Source organism: Acipenser ruthenus, chromosome 9 (genome assembly GCF_902713425.1).
Source record: "Acipenser ruthenus chromosome 9, fAciRut3.2 maternal haplotype, whole genome shotgun sequence".
Taxonomy (NCBI): Eukaryota; Metazoa; Chordata; class Actinopteri; order Acipenseriformes; family Acipenseridae; genus Acipenser; species Acipenser ruthenus.
In genome coordinates this window covers 41,502,330-41,524,401 of record NC_081197.1, presented here as the reverse complement: position 1 = coordinate 41,524,401, position 22,072 = coordinate 41,502,330, and the positions used below count along the sequence as shown (strand labels likewise).

At 36.4% G+C, this 22,072-nt stretch overlaps 1 protein-coding gene across 1 annotated transcript in view; it reads left to right on the top strand.

Annotated features, from left to right (window-relative positions):
* Window positions 1–2,211: 2,211 nt before the first annotated feature.
* LOC117406085 (propionyl-CoA carboxylase alpha chain, mitochondrial-like) overlaps window positions 2,212–22,072 on the top strand; it is a 165,846-nt gene continuing 145,985 nt past the window's right edge. Inside the window, exons 1-6 of the mRNA XM_034009842.3 lie at window positions 2,212–2,322; window positions 3,341–3,418; window positions 3,974–4,021; window positions 4,232–4,300; window positions 19,774–19,887; window positions 21,877–21,930. Of these exons, the coding sequence (XP_033865733.1) occupies window positions 2,269–2,322; window positions 3,341–3,418; window positions 3,974–4,021; window positions 4,232–4,300; window positions 19,774–19,887; window positions 21,877–21,930 (417 nt within the window). The 5' untranslated portion in view covers window positions 2,212–2,268. The remainder of the gene's footprint in view (window positions 2,323–3,340; window positions 3,419–3,973; window positions 4,022–4,231; window positions 4,301–19,773; window positions 19,888–21,876; window positions 21,931–22,072) is intronic.

Sequence of the window (22,072 nt, the reverse complement as noted above, 5' to 3'; positions counted from 1 at the left end):
TAATGTATGGCAAGCCACATTATCATTTAGAGATATCTCAAATTAATTATATCTCTAAATCATTTCCAGATCTCTCTAAATATGTGAAGATACATCTTGAAATGTTTCCCAGATATCTTACAATAGATTGATAAATAAGATAACTCTAAATCATTTTTTTTTATTGTGCTAGCATGGTATGCCAAACTGTCATTTAGAGATATCTTTAAATTATTTTGAGATATCTTTAAATGAACAGGAAGTCATTTAGAGATGTCTTTAAATGACTTAGAGATCTTTAAAAACCTTACACTTTATTTAAAGATGTCTTAAACTGCATTTTAAGATATCTATAAATGACAGTTTGGCGAACCATGCTAACACAATCCAAATGGTTCATACAGCCATCTACATATTATTTCAAGATATCTGTAAATCAACTTGAGATTTCATTTAAAAAAAAATAAATAATAGATGCTCAGTAATCGGATCACGCTGGCAATGGCAAAATAACACAGAATACATTTCAGTGTAGTTCTCAAACTTAACAGACCGATAATAATAATAATTAGAAAAAAACCCCACTTGCACAGTGGACTGTCTCAGCGAGAATGGAAATACCCAAACGGCAAGGAACACTTTGAGTATGCAAGATTCACCAGACTTTTGCTGCCTGGTCAGTGGTTCTGACCGTACACGGAACAAATTCCCTTAAAACCGGATGTCCGGTCCAAAACCGGACAGTTGGCAACCCTACTCAAAATGTTTTACAGATATCTTTAAATATTTTATATGTTAAATTATAGTTTAAGATCTCTCTAAATATTAATTTGGCTTGCCATAAATAACAAAAAATACTGACGGTCAGAAAATGTGTATGACTGTTATATAGGTAGTATCTTATACAAATACTGCACATGAGTAAGGTGCTGAAGTCTGTTAGTTGATTTTCTCAGTTTAGTTGGGCTTCACCCTTGACCCTGTTGAGTAGCTCACAATATTAAAGTTCTAGCGCTTACCATCTGTCCCTTTTTATCTTGCCTGGTTTGTGTGGACAATGAAAAAGTGGTTAGCAATTAAGAAAACATTTAAGAAAGTATGAATCAAATTTGTTTTTAACTTTGAAACTATGCATAATGGGGCCTATTCTTTGGTTTATGCACCATTTACACTCTGGAAAAAGGAGTTATGCTCCCTCAGAACCGCTACGGGCATTCTCAGCACAGACTCAGAACTGCGCGTAAGAAGGAATGTTAGGGTTGTGCGCTTCAGGGGGGAAATGTGGCGTGGTTTAGCTAAATGTGGGCGTTCCCGCAGGTACGCACCCCTGCGCGCATTCTGAAATACAGTTAATGGTAAACACACATTGAGGCAGTGTTTCTTTTCTTTTCTTTTTTTTATACAACAAAAAAAAACTCAAATTAAATGAACACCACAAAACAAACACATTGGTCTGTTAAATGTTTAAATGACTGGTTTTCTGAAAGAAAAAAAAATACAATTTGACTTTAAATGAATTGCTTATAATTAATAATCTTCATCCCAACAAAGCACCTAAACTCTTGCATTGTTTGGTACACGCTAGAGCAAGTAGGAGTGAATTACCTAGCAACAATGTTATCTAGAATATGCAGGAGGGCAGACACCTCTGATATAAAATTAAGCAAGGTTTTTTTTTTTTTAAATAGTTATTTAAAGTCAGAAAATTAACTGAAAAAGCAGTGTGGAGTAGTGGTTAGGGCTCTGAACTCTTGACCGGAGGATTGTGGGTACAATCCCCGTTGGGGGACACTGCTGCTGTACCCTTGAGCAAGGTTCTTTAACTAGATTGCTCCAGTAAAAACCCAACTGTATAAATGGGTAATTGTATGTAAAAATAATGTGATATCTTGTAACAATTGTAAGTCGCCCTGAATAAGGGCGTCTGCTAAGAAATAAATAATACTAATAATTTAAAGTCGTTTAAAAAAACACGTTTATAAATTAAGTTTTATAAAACTAATAAGGCACTTGAGGGCATGGGTTGTGCTGAATATTATCACTTCTTGGTTGATTGCAGGCAATCCATGCATCTCGTGCCTTACTGCATATACACCTGCTATCTAAAGCAATATACCATTCTGCTCAGCATAGTACCACTCGTCCTTGCTCTTGCACGCTGTTCTCTTCTGAGGTTATTATGTGTCTGACGCGTCTGACGTTAACCAGGAACTGATATCTGATTGGTCAGCGCGTAACATACCCCCAATGTGAAAGGTTACCATAGAGCAACATTGTAGTCAGGCAGCAATGGCGACCTACAGAGTCACTCCAGCTCTGCACAGATTTCTGCTAACGGTGAAGGTGAGAAGTTGAAAAACCATTACAGTACTAACATAGTCTAGAGACAACAATGTGTTATTATAGTACTCATGAGCTGAAGTAAAGCACTATGCACACGTACGCTGAAATGAAGAGACAAACTTGACAGTTCAGAACTGTAGGCATTTTTACATTGTGACCGCCGTTTGTCCTCTCTTCATGCGAAATAAATTATTCACGTTTTCCATCTTAAACACCAGTCAGTTGTAAAATACCTATTTTCTTTAATGTGAATCTGGTACATTTCGTGGGTGGTTTGTTTGTATTTCAAAAAGAATACCACTGTTTATTCGAAGAACAATTGATGGAACTCATTGCCAATGTTTGGCGCATGCGTCGTATTGTTAGACTTTTGTGTCAGTTCGCAGTGTTTATATTCCACAAATGATGCCCGGAATTGGACAAGCTAGCTATCTGTGCCAATTGCAATAATTTCGCCAGTCCAAATGCGTGTGTCCCGAAAAAAAACAAAAAAAAAAACCATCTTTGGAACTGCAATAGTGCGCCGTTTATTGATTGTATATTAAAGTAATCAAAAAGTAAAAAGGCTCCATTTGTTTTGTCAGTCATATTATAACATCTGTATGCAGTGAACGTACTGACTGCCTGTACAGCTGCAAACATTTGACACCATTTATTTATTGCTAGTGAAGATATGATTGAAACCAACACGAAATGCATATGGTATAGTTTGTAATATCAAAGTTACATAGTTCAGCTTTATACACAGGCTTTTGATTTAGCATGGTAATGAATTCTGTCGCCCTTTTGATGACATTTCATGAACAAGAAGTTACTCCACAATCAGTAAATATTGGTTTAAAACATACCTTTTTTTATTATTAAGTGTATTTATTTAATTAGGTTAGTTAACATTATAATTGTTTATGGTATTATTACCAAGTCAACCAATGACCAGGTTAATCTAAAACTGAAAATCTGACACGGCTGTAATAATCTTCATGTGCTCTTAATTCAGTTTTCTTGTTTTCTTTTTTAGCATGTCTCTTTCAGGTCCAGGTGGTGCATGGTTGCATCTCGAACACAGTACTCAACTGTTTACGATCCTAGCGAAAAGGTATTTTTTCAGTGTTATTGTTCAGTGTTTAGCACTATTGTTGCCTGTCAACCAATTTAACTGCCATGTATTTACCTTAAATACAATCCTACCCTGCCTTTGCCTTTCTTGCAGAGAGGCATTATTTGATCAAAATAAAACTGCTTTCTGTACTTTCTACATTCTCTGGCTCAACTGTGACCCCCATGTTGTTGGTTTATAAAATCAAACATAACTTTTATGAAATCAAACACAATGTGCAGAGGATTAAGACACAAGGATTGTATCGATACACACAAGGACTTGACTTGTATTCCACATGTTGTCAAAGTAATGTACCATTCATGTATCATTTAATTGCCTCTACACTGAGTGGAGTGGAGTCCATTGTAACTTCTATGTCATTTTCAAAATCATTCTTCTCCATTTCAATCCAGATGTATTACCTTCCTTTTAATGCCCTTCAGTAACAGGGACAGTGAATGCTAGTGCGTTGAAACAAAGTACAAAGACTTGGTGGTTGAAGGATTCTTTTTTTTGCTGTGTTCGTAAGTTTATTTCACCTTTTATTCACAGACATTTGACAAGATTCTCATTGCAAACAGAGGAGAGATTGCCTGCCGGGTAAGTGGTCCGTAACATCAAAAAAACTCTGAATCGATAAAACTAGATTCAAACTTGGTGTAAATGGTGTACTGATGAAGGCATTCGCTGAAACGTGTGTCTGATTTAGGGGTGTGTTTGATCAACCTGTACCTCTCTGGGATAAACCATGTCTGTATCTTATAGTACAGCACTGGGGATTCTGTACATTTCTCTGTTACTCTGTTACAGGTCATTAAAACATGTAAGAAGATGGGCATCAAAACAGTTGCAGTACACAGTGATGTTGACTCCAGTGCTGTAAGTACATTTTTTATTCCAATTCAAGGGTAAATATTACCTCTTTACCGAGGTAACCACTGGAGAGTATTCTGAGACTTCCACTTCATCAGCCAGTGTATTTTCTTTGTGCACCATGTGTAGCAATCCACCTCAGTTATTGTTGTTATTATTATTATTATTATTATTATTATTATTATTATTATTATTATTATTATTATTATCCTCAACTCTGGCCAACCCCTGAGAACCACTAATGCTTATGGTCGGCGTGCTTTAACCCTTCATGCAGCTTCATTATCGCCTGACATATATCAACAGCTGCGAAATACACAACTGTATTCTGTGATTCTTAAGGTCAAGTGTACTGCACAAGGAAAATGAGCCCTTTTTATCAGGAATTTTATACAGCTGTTTCAGTCAAAGCCTCATCTCCTTGACCTTTTTGAGGTAGTGACTTTCCATTTGCAACATTAGATGAACCCTCAATATTAAATGTATTGCTAGTCTTGACTTTGACCTTTGAAGTAATATGTCTGTCATTATTTCTATTTCTGGAATATAGATTTTTAGTAGAGCTGTCAATCGATTTTAAAATGTATGGGCCTTAGTTGATTAATCTGTGCACATTTTTAATAAAGGTAATGATATTATAGCAGCTTTTCTACATAGTAATACAAAAAAATCAATAGAATAAAAAAAAGCAGCCCAATGGTAATTTGGTCTTTTTAAAAGCATTATTATTATTATTATTATTATTATTATTATTATTATTATTATTATTATATTAGTAAATGGAACACATTTTCACAGAACATCGGTTGTTTACATAGCTATGTACTTGGTTTCCTTCGGTACTTCTGAATCGAGCAGAACCTGAGGCACCAAAGAGATTAAGCCGTTTGGAATCTTGTTACAGTGAGGTACCCGAGAATACTGTGGCTAAGTGATTGCTTAACATGCTGTCATAGTCAGACATCAGAGAAAGTACCGTAATTCCACATAATGACCTCTGTTTGAAGAATTGGTGCCTTCATGATCAGTTCAGGTATTTCTGGTGTATACCTCCATTTTTTCTGAGAAAGTTCTTCAAAATTGATTCGTAACCAAATCGACTACAATGTCTTCATTATCTTATGACATTTTTTTTTTAATTTGTAAAAATAGATTCAAAATATTACTTTCTGACGTTCTCAATATAATTCTCAATAACTGTCTTTATTATCAGCAAAATTGTGTGAAATTCAACTATGCTTTTTTATTTTTATTTTAAATTCAGCTATGCTTACACACCGTACCTTAGCATATTTATCTCCCTCCTCTTCTCACTCATGATTGGACAGCTGTAAAACCAGAGCAGATCTTTGACTTTCCCATTGGTTGAACTCTCAATTATGTCCCGCCTCTGCTCACTCATGATTGGACAGCTGTAAAACCAGGGCAGATTTTTGACTTTCCCATTGGTTAAACTCCCAATTATGTCCTGCCTCTAATCACTCATGATTGGACACCTTTATAAGAAGGGGCAGATCTTTGACTGTCCAATTATCCACATATTCATTTAACCTCATGATTACAAATCATGCCATCAGATGCCACTACTCTTAATGTATAGTTTACCGTTAAATTACAGATTGTGATTAATTGCAGAATATATATATATATATATATATATATATATATATATATATATATATATATATATAATATAAATAAATAAATAAATATTTTTTTTATCCCCTTGACTGCCACCCGTTACATTCTAAAAGTTAATTTTTTTTGATTAACACCAAAAAAATCAAATGGCTTGATTTTGTATGGAACAGGGGGTTTCCAAATGTAAACAAAGCAAGGCTGGTCAGTAAAAGTGGTTGAGATTCACTGCGGATAAAAAGATTATTCATACATTGGCTATGCATCTCTCAATGTAAATAACGAGAGGCGTAACCAATGGTTGTATAAGAATTAACTTTCCAGAATTCACTTTTAAATAAATGATTATAGATGAAACGTCTATATAGGTGGTGGCTTTCAATTTTATATACTTCTAATCCATCTGATCCCATCAAAACCACTTTTCACTGATCAGAGAAGTGTGTTTACTTTCCAAATCACCTCCCATTGGTAAGCAAGCGACACAGTGCTAAAGTTGAACTGACAGCAGAGAATGACCACAATTGAATTGGGGGCAGCACACAGGTAAATACTTTACAAAATTACCAGACGTTTTACAAGGTCATTAAACATTCAAGGTTCATTTAAAGGAAATATATACTGTACACGATTAACACAAGATGAAATATACTTCTCGCCTTCAGGGCTGTCCTGTTGAGGTTTATTCCTTTTAATTGATAAACACAAGATTAGCATACTTTGCTTTGGGCTGAACTTGAATACAGGACTGTTCTTGGTTCTTCAACTGCAGGCCACCATTTCTGACTGTACAGCAGCACATACCTGCATTCAACAAGAACTTTTGACAGAATACGATAATACTATACAGAGGAAAAAGTGGTACTCGACTGACAAACAGCATGCAACACATTCACATGCAGGGCACTGTGACCTGTTGTCCCCTGTGCAAACATAGAAAGTGCTTACAGCCCTGATGGAAGATGGAAAGCTCCTTCATCTTTGCAGTGGACACTTGGATTGAATTGGGTTTACTGCTTATTCCATGCTTAAGCTGAACACTGGGGTGAAGCACACCAAACAATGATTTGCAATGTATAAATAATTTCATACAAACAGTCAAATACAGTTTAACACAATCAAAGCCGGCCTAAACCTACACAATTTGTGGTGCGAGCTGAATCTTACACACGTGGCCTGCTACCAACCCCCTCCCCCCCCTCATTGAAATCTTTGATACCTGGGGTATATTGTACTCCTACCCCGAGGACTCGGTAATGGGATTGAGTGGTATCTTGCGTGAGTGCTTGTGGATGATTGACAATTAGGTGATGCGAGTCATCATTTATCAGGATATTATCATGCTTACCCTTGATAATTTCCCCCTGCTGTCGGGGGAGGTGGTGGGGACAGATATGACTTTGTGATGTCAAAGTAATTAGTGTTTGTTGGTTTCCAGCTGAACAAACTGGAAGCTAATGATTAGGTACATGAAAATGGAATGCATCAAACTGAACAGAGATGCAGTATATCTCCGGTTAGCTGATCAAGACTTCATAGCCGTGGCTTGAACCACTTATTCATACCAGCGCTATTCATTTTATCTGCACTTCTTAGTTAAAACATATTACGATTAATGGCAAAACGCCCACACGGAATAAAATAGCCACATTGCCTAGCCAAAGGTTTTCTTAACCTTGTGATACTTTGAATTTCTTGCTGGAAATTTCTGTGGCAGCAGAGATTAGTGACATCTGATTTTTCAGTTGATGGTCATTCTGAATGTGTAATCTTCACAGAGGAATAGTGCTTGAACACTGATCTGCAGCTTCCACGAGACTTTAATTTGCCTGGCTCTTATAAGTGCACTAGTCAGAGCCGCTCGGCTAATTCCTCACAGGCCTTACCTCAAAGAATGCTCCAGGAGCTCTCAACTTGCAGAGAGGTCAGGGGAGCGCACTTACAAATGTATTTTAAGTCAGAGAAAGTAAATGAGACTCGTGAGTTTTAATTGAGTATAAAAATATAGTTTTGTAACAATTTGTTTTATTGTTTTTATTCGCTGTGTATTTAGTATTTATTTGTTTAACGTTGGCTCTCGCCATTCTCCCCCCTCCAAGAAGTTGACAAATAATGGTTCAGTCCTTTGCTGTCAGTGAATTAGAAACAGACACAAATGTAAAAGGAATGCATATGTGCTGTTGCTGTGCCAAATGACTGATTCAGCTGAAGTTAGACATGGAAGCAGCAGATAACTGGCTTTTTTAAAAAAAGAAAAAAATCCAGGACTTTAAAAAGGGAAAGACGAAAACACTTGTCATAGCTGTATCTACAAGGCACACCTCAAACTCCCTTGCCACTTGGAAGACTTTTTTCTCCTTGTATGTTCAATGTGATCTTTAGTGAATGTTTAATTTATAAAAATGTATTTGTAAACATACAAAGTAGTGGATGTATTTATAGGTAGTTAGTACATTAAAAAGGAAGTGACTAGAAGTTGAACTAAAAAGTTAAACTAAAGAAAGTTTACTCTATGCCTAACATTTTACCTTGACACAAAAGGGCTTTTTAAAATTTCCTTTTATATTTGAAGCTAAAAAAGGTGTTGTCACAAAGACGACCGGAGTGGGTGGCGCCAGACCAGAAGCAGGAAATAAAACGACAGAGAGGTGTGGTTTGGTGGAGCTGAGCGAATGGTTTCGCTCAGCATTTAATAAACAGAACAGAAAATAAAAAGGTTTAACAAACAGAACACAAAACAGGACACGGCACTTACGCCAAAATAAATATACAAACAAAACGGACAGACACTAACAAACAGGGACGAACAAACACGGTGAGAACAAACACTTTACGTTTTATTTTGCTTTTCTTTCTCCTCTCCAACCCGTTCTCCACTCTCGAATACCCAACCCCGAGTGAGTGAAAACATGCTGCTTTTATGCAGTTGTACCGAGACTCGATTGCTAGTCAATCATTCAATTGGAATCTCGGTACAACTGCACATGAATTAATTAAAGTGCACTCCCGTGACCACACATTACATTTTAACTAGCACGTGAAGTGATTTGTGCCATCCTCGTGCCTAAATAAAAATTATTATTATTATTATTTATTTCTTAGCAGACACCCTTATCCAGGGCGACTTACAATCGCAAGCAAATAAAATACTGGCAATTATTGTATCTTGAGTGTTGTATTTTTTATATCAACTTTCAAGGATTCAGAGAACATTTCAGAATCGACCATTTTATCATTTGTGGTGCATTATAAACAAATTAATTTGACAATAATGTTCCTACAGTGAAGATATTTGAATTTGGGGTGGAGGTAATGTATCTGTTTTTTTTATAGCACAACTTTTTGTTGCCTTGGACTCAGATCGTGTACCGTTGATGGCCACTGATATGTTATTATACATTCTCCTTGTCCTGTGTTTGCTCAGGCTTGCGTCATTTCTTTTTGGCTATGAATTGAGATACATTTGAATTGCTTGTGAGTCAAAGGTGGGATGTAAGCAGATGGGATTTGTGAAATCTCATCGGCATGTCGTTGGGAGACCTTAAAAATGGAAAGAGGTGTTGCTGCTGTGAGGCTCTTGCTTTTGCTGAGGTAGGCTTCAGTGTACATCAGGTTGCTTCCAGGAATATTATTTTCTTAACCAGTCCATGGTGTTTCACCTGTTTCAGAGCTTACACCTCTTGACAGTATCTCGACAGAATATGCACTAAAAAGGCAATTGAAGCACCTTTGTTTGTGTGCATTTTGTAACTGACCTTGTAAGGGCTTGATGTTTTGAAATTAAATGGAGATCAACCAGCATTCTCTTAAATAAAGCTTTTCATAAACATAGTTTGCTTGTAAGGTGGACAAACTTCTGGTTGGCTCACAGGAACAAGGTATCTACAGTAAAATAATATATGGTTAAATGAACATCTAGACAGAGGTGTGTGTGCATGTGTTAAATATAATCTTTATTATATAAATTAAAAAGCTGCAGTTTATCGGAGAGCGTGGAGGGGGGATTGCTGAGGCTGTTAATTGTTATTGTTTTGGACTAGAGAACACGCAGCCCGGTAAGAATATGTCCGCATTTATTTTTGTCTGTAGAGATTCTATATTTTTAATTGAAGAGCCTGCGGTATGGTGGTAGGAAGCTAAGGGGAATTATTAAGCATTAGCTATCTTCCATCTGGGAATTGTGTACTAATCAAGGAGCCAGCCTCTGGGGATGATGAGAATTATGACGATTATGACATGTTAGCACATGTCTGTAGGACAAGTGGACAGGCGATGAGTTAATCAAGGGGTGTATTTAAATGGCTCCCATGCTGGTTCCTAACTACCCCCAGACTGCATGTCACACTGACTGTATAGAAAACTTGGAGTGATTAGGTTCAAGCTGATTTTTGTGTTTTTGGAGTTTGAATTAGTCATCCTTCCCATCCTCTCTTGTTTAAGCAGAGCAGGCTGCAAAAGGTTGACCTCCCAGTAACCCAATGTTACCGGTCATGCTGGCCCTTACACTCATTTCAGTGAATGCATTTCACTAGGCAAGAGAACACGGATGCGTTTTCATTTTCAATTAAATGGTGGAAAGAAAGCAGCTCTAGTTACAATGTAGCATTTAAAAAAATACTGAATATCATAAATATCACATCCTGTATAGTTTACATAAATTGCAGTATAGCAATACAGTATTAAATCAACAGAAGTGCTTGGCATTAAAAAATAACTAAGCTTTTCTGATTATATCAAAGTATGCCTGCTTTAGAATGTGCTTTCAAACTTGCTTTTATTATATATGTTTTTGTTTTGTGACATATTAAAGGCATTTATGTACAGACGTGCTCAAATTTGTTGGTACCCCGCCACAAAAAACGAAGAATGCACAATTTTCTCTGAAATAACTTGAAACTGACAAAAGTAATTGGCATCCACCATTGTTTATTCCATATTTAATAGAAATCAGACTTTGCTTTTGATTTTTTATTCAACATAATATTGTAAATAATAAAACAAATGAAAATGGCATGGACAAAAATGATGGGACCGCTAACCTAATATTTTGTTGCACAACCTTTAGAGGCAATCACTGCAATCAAACGTTTTCTGTAGCTCTCAATGAGACTTCTGCACCTGTTAACAGGTAGTTTGGCCTACTCTTCCTGAGCAAACTGCTCCAGCTGTCTCAGGTTTGATGGGTGCCTTCTCCAGACTGCAAGTTTCAGCTCTTTCCATAGATGTTCGATAGGATTCAGATCAGGACTCATAGAAGGCCACTTCAGAATAGTCCAATGTTTTGTTCTTATCCATTCTTGGGTGCTTTTAGCTGTGCGTTTTGGGTCATTATCCTGTTGGAGGACCCATGACCTGCGACTGAGACAGAGCTTTCTGACACTGGGCAGTACGTTTCGCTCCAAAATGCCTTGATAGTCTTGAGATTTCATTGTGTCCTGCACAGATTCAAGGCAGCCTGTGCCAGGCGCAGCAAAGCAGCCCCAAAACATAACCGAGCCTCCTCCATGTTTCATTGTAGGTATGGTGTTCTTTTCTTTGAAAGCTTCATTTTTTCGTCTGTGAACATATTGCTGATGTGACTTGCCAAAAAGCTCCAGTTTTGACTCATCTGTCCAAAGGACATTCTCCCAGAAGGATTGTGGCTTGTCAATATGCATTTTAGCAAATTCCAGTCTGGCTTTTTTATGTTTTTCTTTCAAAAGTGGAGTCCTCCTGGGTCTTCTTCCATGGAGCCCATTTTCGCTCAAAAAGCGACGGATGGTGGGATCAGAAACTGACGTACCTTCACCTTGGAGTTCAGCTTGTATCTCTTTGGCAGTTATCCTTGGTTCTTTTTCTACCATTCGCACTATCCTTCTGTTCAATCTGGGGTCGATTTTCCACTTGCGGCCGCGCCCAGGGAGGTTGGCTACAGTTCCATGGACCTTAAACTTCTTAATAATATTTGCAACTGTTGTCACAGGAACATCAAGCTGCTTGGAGATGGTCTTGTAGCCTTTACCTTTACCATGCTTGTCTATTATTTTCTTTCTGATCTCCTCAGACAACTCTCTCCTTTGCTTTCTCTGGTCCATGTTCAGTGTGGTGCACACAATGATACCAAACAGCACAGTGACTACTTTTCTCCATTTAAATAGGCTGAATGACTGATTACAAGATTGGAGACATGTGTGATACTAATTAAAGAAACTAATTAGTTTGAAATATCACTATAATCCAATTATTTATTATCTTTTCTAAGGGGTACCAACAAATGTGCCCAGGCCATTTTAGAATATCTTTGTAGAATAAGCAATAATTCATCTCTTTTCACAGCTTCTTTGCTTTATTCTATGACATACCAAAGGCATGCAAGTATACATGATAAAATAGCTTTTAATTTCATCACTTTTCAGGAGGAATGAAGCATTATTTCAATGAGCTGTAAGGGTACCAACAAATTTGAGCACGTCTGTATTTATTTATTTGTTTGTGTTTTTACATTTTTCTGTCATATGTAATCTTAATGACCCAGTTATACACATGTTACTTCCTGTTGGGAACCCCTTCACCACTTGTGCTTCCTTGTGTCATTTGATACCATCATCATTGTGTTTTGGGTTCGAATAAGATGGTTAAGTGTGAACAGTGACAATATCAGATTGTAAGTTTTAGTATTTTCCCACCGCAGCCTGCACTTAAATCAGCTTAACCACAGCCTGCACTTAAAACTATGATACTGTTCAAATATTTGGAATTTCAAAAAGTATCCTGGGTACTGGAATTAGTGTTATTTCCAACAGTAGTTATGTAAGAATCTGTGTGTAATTGGAATGCACCTGTTGGTATTATAGTGACAAGTAGTACATGCCCCAAATCAGGTTTCTTTTAAAAACGGAGAGTATTATATTTTCTCCCCCCCCCCCAAAAAAAAAACTCTTTAGTTTTCTTTGTACTAGAACAGAACATAATTAAAGTACTGAAACAATGAGGAAAAACAGTTCTAGAACAGATCATTCTGTTACTAAGTTGACATTACCCCATGTATGATATTGTGCACTACTTCTGTTTCCAGATAAGCAGAAATGTACCGAGCAGTACAAAACTTGCACTTCCTAAATTGCACTCATTTTATTATATGTCCATGTTTGTTTTTAGTTAAGTGAGAATAACAAACACCCTTAACCGTGGCCTTAGGCATAACAAAGGCCTATTCAGAGATCCTCTTGTTAATGATATCTGCCACCTTGTATTAAGCAGACACATTCAGCCCTAAGTCATGTAAAACATCAAATATAGACTGATTATAATTTGAATATGTTAATTCAGACATTGACATGCAGGAACACGCTGGTGAAATTACTGCAAGAACTTATTTTAAGTATTTATTACCTTTTTTCCTTCAATGGCTAATAAAGTCGCATTCCCTGCTGATGGAAAATTGTCAGTTTACCTCAAACTCCGGGGGGTTTAACAATCAGCCCTTAAAAAAGCTTTGACAGTTTAACCTGCTGGGCTCAGGGCACCCAGGGGAGATTCTTAGTTGAAGCTTTGAATACGATGCTGCTTTCCACCAAAAGATAATAGATTTTGTTACCAGCCACATTAGTTTAACCCTTGCAGAGTATGAAAATATTGAGTACAAGCTTTGACTGGTATTCTTTCTATGTGAGTTAAGAGCTAACATTATATTTAGGACATACTAATGTGTATAACAGCCATTTACAAAACAACTACAAATATAGTCATGTGACCAAATGTTTAAGTCAAATACCTGGTTTAACAGAATGGATAACATGGATAATTCTGTTTTGAGGTTAATCCGCTTCACACAAAAAACATGCATTAATGTCAGTGGGCAATTTGCCGGCAAGATTCCCATAATGTAAAATACAGGCCTGTGTCACTGAAAATCTTTAGATGCACATGCTGGCACATCCAGTGTACTCTGGTGATGAATTCCACAGTAATTAATAGTAGTATTATATAGATATAGCATACTATGGCCCAACTGAAAATATTTCATAAGACCAGTTTTATCCAAAGCAACTTACAGAGACTTGGGGGTGAACTATGCATCACAACTGCTGCAGAGTCACTTACAATAGGACCTCGGTTTTACGTCTCATCCAAAGGATAAAACCGGTCAAAAGGTGAAGTACCAGTTCATAACCAATGGCAGACCATGGTTATGTGTATTGTGTACTTGCTTCTGTCACCCAGGTCAACCCTGCTTTATCAAAAACAGTGTGAAATCGCGTAGCCGATCCGCATGACACCGGGTCCTGCCCGGGTAGGTTTCGACTCGGGTAGAGCATGCCAGTGTGAAAGGGGCTTAAAAAAAATCCAGACCCTTAGATTTAAACAGGGTTACAGCATCTACTATATATCATCAATGTTAGGCAAGTGTTTTTTCCTTCCTTCTGTTAGAAACTACTCCCCTTCTGCCTCTTTCAGAGTTATAGTCTGTCACAATTTTGTTTATGTATGTATTTCTTTTTTTTTTGTTAAACATAGGCACGGAACAAAAAAATAAAGTAAGAAGAGCCAGGTCAATAATATTCAATAAGTGCTTTGGGACATTTTCCCATCCGTTTAGCAGATAACACTTTTAACAGTACTTGTGTACACTGTGCTGGGTTGTAGGTACAGCGCTTTCATATAATCCCAGTAGGAAGCTATTGCCCCAAAGGCCTAAGAAGTGACGGTCCATGGGTTAAAACCGTTGTCCACTGTCAGTCACTACTTTAACCTGAGGGAAGTAGTTTATAACACAAACAGTCTTCAGCCCATATCTGCTCTGTTAAATCAAGCTTATGTGTAAGTTTTACAGTGATTTGTGAAGATTCTCCTAGTGTTTCTCAGTGTCATTTCTAATGTCAGATTGTCTTATCTGTCAAAATCCCTGGAAAGCTTGTATTGATGTCTTTATTTACCTGTATTTTATGTTCATTTCTTTCAGAAACTTCAAACACGAACAGTATTTTCTGTGTTCCAAATTGGTTAGAGAACAAAAAACGACAACCATGTTTCTGTTAAAGTTTTTTAAATGCTGAATCAGGAAAACAAAATAACATCTTTAGAACAGTAAAACTGCCTTCCTTCATTAGGTTAAATAGGAATAAAATGCCATGCAGAGTTTGCATTTGATACATTTCTCATAATCGAAGCAATAATTAATGGATTATTCAACAAACCATTTCATGCTGCACTAAAACCGGGTTTATAAAGTCATTTATTTTTAGAATTCAGCATCCAGTATTAATAAATGTATTGTCTTTTTTCAATTAAATCACCATCAATTTATAATGTTTAAATTCCATTTCCCCTCCGTACTGACATTTTGAAAAACCACGTTAAGGTGACACCACACTACTTAAAAACAATATACATGTATCACATTGTACTGTGCTGCAGTATTTATGACTCTTAGTTATTTAGAAAAAATGTGCTAAAGTAGTTTTTCTACATTTATGACACCTAATTGTTTATACAAGAAGTGCTACACTCTGTGGCACTGGGGCGACAGTGGGCATTTCTGGGTTAATGTTTCTCACCTCCCTCCAAAGGGAAGAGCTTAATAGCCAAACAAGACACCTTTTGACTTTTAGAGGTCTTTGGACAACATCGCTGCTTGCTAGTCTTTGCTCTAATGTAAACAGTACAGATTGAAACATTTGTTTGGAGATACAAGGAGCATTTACCTTCCAGTTGTGAAAAGGGTCATCCATTACTTCAAATGCCTTAGCTTTGCTTTTTGTCAAAGTTTAAGGTAGGGCTATGACTCTTGAGCCATATGGAGCTCATTGAGTTCCACAGTATGAATCTTTTGATTTAGACATACATGAAGGATCCCGTTCAAGGCTTTTAATGGGATTGCTCACTACATGGGAAATCGGCAGTCTTTGGTATAAGCAAGTGTAGTCAACAGGTTGTAAAAATTATCTTCTGTTAAAACATGACGTGACGCGTTTAATGATCACAGACATACTGAAGCTATGTCTTTGTGCAGTTTGGTTAAACCTCTCTCTTTTTTTTTAATTTCTTTGCTACTGTTCAGTCAGCTATTTAGTTTCAGTAAACTAAACTTGTTTTATGTTACGTTGTTTCTTATTTTCAGTTAGTAATATATATCATTTTTGTACAGCTCTTTAACAACTCCCTGGTCTTCGTTCTGGCTTGTTACACCAAAAACACTACGTTACTTAAAATCCATTGCATAAAAATATTGTATAATACGGTTTAACATTTATGCAATGGCTCTGTTCACTATCAATCCAGCTAGCCGTCATAGTTTAATGTTTCAGTTTAAATACTTTTGCTACTGACAGTTTGTAAAAGATTCTAAATCACTCTTACTGAACAATGTGGAAGATTAAACAGTTGTTTATAAATATCACGCAATACAAAAAATACATTGTAAAGTGTTTTTTCCACTATCAGGTTAATTGTCCTGTGTATATATTTCTTTATCACAAACGTGTGAACATGTATACTAATAACAAAAAAGAACAAATTAAGCTAGCAACTCCATATTTTCAGTGTAACTCCTTGGGCAAAATCTAAAGGCACCCTACTCTTTGACAAGTGATCAAATATGGCTGCTATATTTAAGTCACTGTTTTCTTTCCAAATGATAACGCTAGGAGATGTTGGCTTCATGCTCGGTACATAGCTGTATTCTTTGATTCTTTCTGTTCTATTGTAATTATGGTGCAAGAAAGTGAACCCTCTTGTGAAAATTGTTGACCATGACCGTACACTTTCAGTGATTGTCCTAATGTTTGGTTCACAGCTGTATTCTTTGATTTTCTTAGTTCTGTTCCATTACTGGTGTTGTCCAGTAAAATAAACCCTTTTCACTGCTTTGACATAGTGTGCTCTATGTATAAAGGTTGTTCGTATAACGGGGTTTAGGGACGAAGTCGTAACGATGTTATTTCGTTTTTAACTCGGCTGTGCTGTATAAAAATGTCTTGCTTCAGTAGCAGCCGTTGTAAGAAGTTGCGAAGGAATACTAAACAGTAATATGGATGTTCATTATACACCTGACCATTTTTGTATTCAAGCACAATTTAGCTTCCAAGTTCGTATTGTATTGCTGTGAGTTTTCAAATACCATGGCCTCCCCAAAGATAACAAAGAAAAAAGAGGAAAAAATAAATCTTAAATTCAGTCAAGAGGAGATTGATGTATTGGTTGAAGAAATTGAACATTTTGTTTCTGCCTGTTAACAGGTATCTTGGCCACAAAAGCATTAAGTAGAAAACATTCTGCTGCCAAAACACTCTATTATTTGCCAGGAGAGAATAATAGCCGTCACATACAGTAATATAAGCCTGATACATGTATAGACATGTGAGTGCAAATAAATAAAGCATATACAGCATGTCAGCTATTTTTAATTCTCTGCAAAGCACCACAGTGTAAGAAGTCACAAGTAATCAAAATACAAAATCAAATAAACAAAACCTCCAACACAAGCGGAAATTATTAAGCTACATATGAAGAGGATATGAACAGATGAAAATTTATGTTCAACCTAGGTAAATAATTTAGTATTCAAATTACATTTACGAACAATGAATATTAAATGAAGTGCTGACGGACACGAAAGTATAATTTTTTGTCAGCATACGCAACAGCAAAGACCATACGAAACCGAAAACCTCATTTATATATGTCCGTAACTTAAACGAAACACATAAGTACTATGAAAAGAGATATTTGTTATCAAAAGAACATTTATACATACAGCCCAGTATCTTTATAGTTGGTGCAGTTGGCACCCGTTTATCCTTCTCTCGTTTATCCTTCTCTCGTTTATCTGTACAGTAACAGATTGATTCTGTTATAAGATACAACATATAATCCTCACATCTTTGTTACGCTAGCAGTATATTGCATGTTATTAACTGTCATCTATCAGTCTCAAGACATGCTCCTTGGTTATAAACAAGCAGTATGTGCCAGTAATGGGAGGGTACAGATACATGAGTGCTGACTGCACACAGCTGTATTCTATGATTCTCTCATAGACTGTTTCAGTGCCACATTGTTTTAATGATGGAGTTCTTTTTTAATATTAATTTTACTTCATTTTTATGACTTTCCCCTGAGATTGGATTCTTCACACAAACTGCAATTTGTAGGTTAATATGTGGTTAAGAAAGGGTAAAGCTGTATTTGGTTTGTTGAATAGTTTTGGTATTATATGGTTTTCTCTCAATTTTCATTTAAAGCAGTTGGCTGACAAACTCCCCTTTTGAAGCGAGTCAGAGCTCAAGGGGTGGCTTATATGGTTTTTTTTTATATACATGTATAATATTGGTAAATTTGATTTTAAAAGTCTGCATGCCTCTGTGTTGTAAGTTATTTATTTCCTTCTGTAAATTACACCTTGTTTTCTTTTTAAACTGGTTGTGAAGAACTTGCTCTTTTCCTTTCTATTTAGTTTATTTAGCATGTTTAGCAGTCCAGAAAGGGGGAGCACACTTTATTCCTATGACTGAGTTTCTTCATAGAAAATGTCCTTGTGGATAGTTATCAACTTCAAACCACAACACTATTAACAGTAAGTGCTTTGTGTTGGCCATGGATTGAATAGCAGGGAATATCGTCCAGGTCAGGACTGAGGTGGAAACCCCGAAATTAATACTGTAGAAGGCTCAAATTATTTAACGAAACAATAAGAGAAAGGGTCTCTGAACATGTACGGGAGGCATTGTTTTACATTGGACATGCTGGATTTTTAAAAATGTATTTTAAAAAGTGAAAGTTGAATTTGTGACACATTTCAGCACCTTGGTTAAAAACAAAAAAAACTAACAAAAAAAGAAGAAAACTGAACAACTGGCCCATAAACACCTTTCCTTTCCAACAGTGTTTATCCAGTTGCTGACAGTAATTCCCAAGAATGTCTCTTCCCCCCCCCCCCCCCCCCCCCCGAGTGCATTTGTCTGTCACTTAATTAGCTGAAGTTGTATCACCACATACATATCAGGTGTGTAAGTGCGTCTGTGTGTTAGTGTTAGACGAAGGGTGGCTGTATAGTACTGTGGTGACTTCATTGACCTTTTAAAATACAAAGAATATTTAAATTCCTATTTTTATATTTCACTTACATTATATGAAACAGTAAGTTGTATATTATTAAAATATTGTATTAGGTCAAAAACCCAAATGCTTATAATTCAGTATTTTGTTACATAGGAAACAGAAAAATAAATAACTACAGTTTACTTGTTCTAAATACATATATTAATAAAACATTTAAATAAAACAAATAGTGAAGATCAAGTCATTTAAATTGCTCTTATATTTTCTGGTTCAAGTGAATTGATATTGAACTCCTTGGACACAGCTTAATTTGTGCACAACTCCGACCTGATGCTGTGCAGGGAGAATCGGTGCATCCCTTCTTTCAATTCTCTCTAATTATCCCCATCTTCCTGGGGTGCCAAGCCAGACGCACATATTGGTTCTTCAGTATGAATATATAAACTGTTAGTTACGCACATAACAGATTTGGTTTCCCTCTATCAATTCACTTACTGTTTGCACTTCAAGTAGTGGACACTTATCATTATGTCCGGCAACTTTATTTACACAAGAAATATTGAGCAGAACACAACCTTGTCAGCCTAACACATTTAATTAGGGAGCTGCTGCAGTGAAGCTAGCTGAGGGATGACAGCGTAAAACAAGAAAAGGCTTGTAAAGGTTTTCTCTTTTAGTAAGTCATTTACAGGTTAAAACGTGGTAGTTGTGTTCATATATCGTTTTTTTTTTTTAAAAGATGTGATTCTTTAATATAGTAGATATGTTTTTACAGCAAGCATCTGTTATTTCTGTCTCATCAGGTCCATGTGAAAATGGCGGACGAAGCTGTCTGTGTTGGCCCAGCTCCCACCAACAAAAGCTACCTCAACACTGATGCCATCATGGAGGCCATTAGGAAAACCGGAGCCCAAGCTGTGAGTCTGAATGTGTTGGTGTTTGGGATGCAGTAGCAGCTTAAAAATACCCAAATCTCAACCCCATAGAAAGCCAGGATTTTAAAGAAAGAGAGCAATAGAGAGAACATGTTTTTTTTTTTTCTGTTCCGTTTTAGTTCATGTCGCACAAGTTTTAATGCGGCCAAAATTGGGACTGAAAAAAATCAAAGGCTTTGTAGCATCTGGCAGCCCTGGTGGCTGATCGTGCAGGTGGCTGCTGGATTCAGCTTTCACACCAGGGAACAGCTCCAATCCGTTTCCAAATTTGCTTGAAAAAAGAACAAGTTACATTTATTTTTAGTCATTAACCCTTTGGAAGCTGACGTAGGTGTCAGCAGAAGTCTGATTTGTAATTGCTTCACATATAGACTTGCAATCCAGGTGATTGTGCTGGATAGGTTGGTATTGAAGGGTTGCTGTCAGGCAAATGAGGGTGCAGTACTTCATAATTATAGCAGAAATGTCCACCCCCTCTTAAATTTAATAATATATAAAAAAAATATGTGTGTGTGTATACTGAATTGTAAGATATGTGGAAAAACATTTAACAAAGAAAAACAGAGAGTAATTTGTAGTGCTTTACAGGTTAAGACCTTCAGTGCGGAACAAAAGCATCAACTTCTCAAGATGATTTATTTTATTTTATTTATTTATTTATTTATTTATTTTCTACTAAGAAAGCAAACATTTTTTCCCCTTAAATTAAATTGGATGAACCTGTCAATATACACGCTATTAGTGTCAGTATGCCTTTGACTCAAACTTCTTCCAGGATGTTTTGGGTTAATATCTTGTCAGGGAATTGTGAAAAACATTCACCAATTTTCCCTGATACTTCCTTCTCTCTTACTGTACCTCAATGGGTGTTTAAATACCCTCTCCCTGATTTAGTTTGGCGATTGTCACCTTCTCTTGTTTAATACCTAGCCCTTATTATGCGGCTGATCATCTGGGCATTGTTGCTTCATAGGGGCACTCAGTTATTGGTGGTCTCCTTTCAACAAAAAAAGATACATATATATTTTTACCAGCTAAAAATAACTTTCTATTCTTTGTTTTATGTTTTTGATACTCTCAACTTACAATTAATCAAAAATCAGTAATGATCTTTTGAACAGAAAACACAGACTTGTTTTTACACTCTTAACATCAAGCTACTGTATTGTATAGCGACCTTAGAAAATAGAAAAAGCAAGGGGCATGGTTAAATGTGTATATTGAAAATCATTTCCATAAAAACTATATATTTTTCTTCAAATTGTGCGCACAGTAGTAGACGGATGACAGTGTGTTTATTATTATTTATTTCTTAGCAGACGCCCTTATCCAGGGCGACTTACAGTCGTAAACAAAAATACATTTCAAGAATCACAGTACAAGTAATAATACAATTAAGAGCAAGATAAATACAATGACTTTGGTCAGACCTAAATTAAGATGCCACTGGAATACCTGTAGAAATGGTCTAGATTCGCCCACTTCTCTTTCACTGTCTCATTTATTTATAAAAATAAGTATTTGCACATGGGAAGCAGCCATGCTTTGCAGCTTGTTTCTTGTTACGTTTTGTAGCACCCAGGAGCTCCCTTTAGCCAAGTTGTGAAGTTCCCCACATGGAATATGTCACATAACATCACAGAACTGATTCTGCATTTCAGTTCTTGCATGATAAGCGGTGTCCCATGTTGATTCAGTGAGGTGCAGGGAAATGCTTAGTTAAATAAGGGACTCCCTCGTATGACAGTAGGAGAGTATTGGAAATCCCAGAGAGGAGGTTTGGGTGTAAACTTGACTATCATTTTGTGGGTTTGTTGTCTATCTGTGGCAGTTAACACGTCACCCTCTCTACAATTCGGTGACAGACAGAGATCACTTACTAAAAACTGGAGGTCTTAATTCCCTTTGGGTATAAGCCAGTAAAAAACTAATTAAGTCTTTTAACAAATTTCGTTTGTCTTTTTCATTAAGGTGCATCCAGGCTATGGGTTTTTATCAGAAAACAAAGAATTTGCCCGACGACTGGTAAGTTTTCTTATGGGTTCTCTTTGTTTTTACAATAATCATCTATGAAGGAGTCACTGCCGGAGTGTTTCATCGCAAGACACATTCTTTTCTTTTGAGAGAAAGGCCTGATTTTAAATACATTGAAAGAAAGATTTCAATT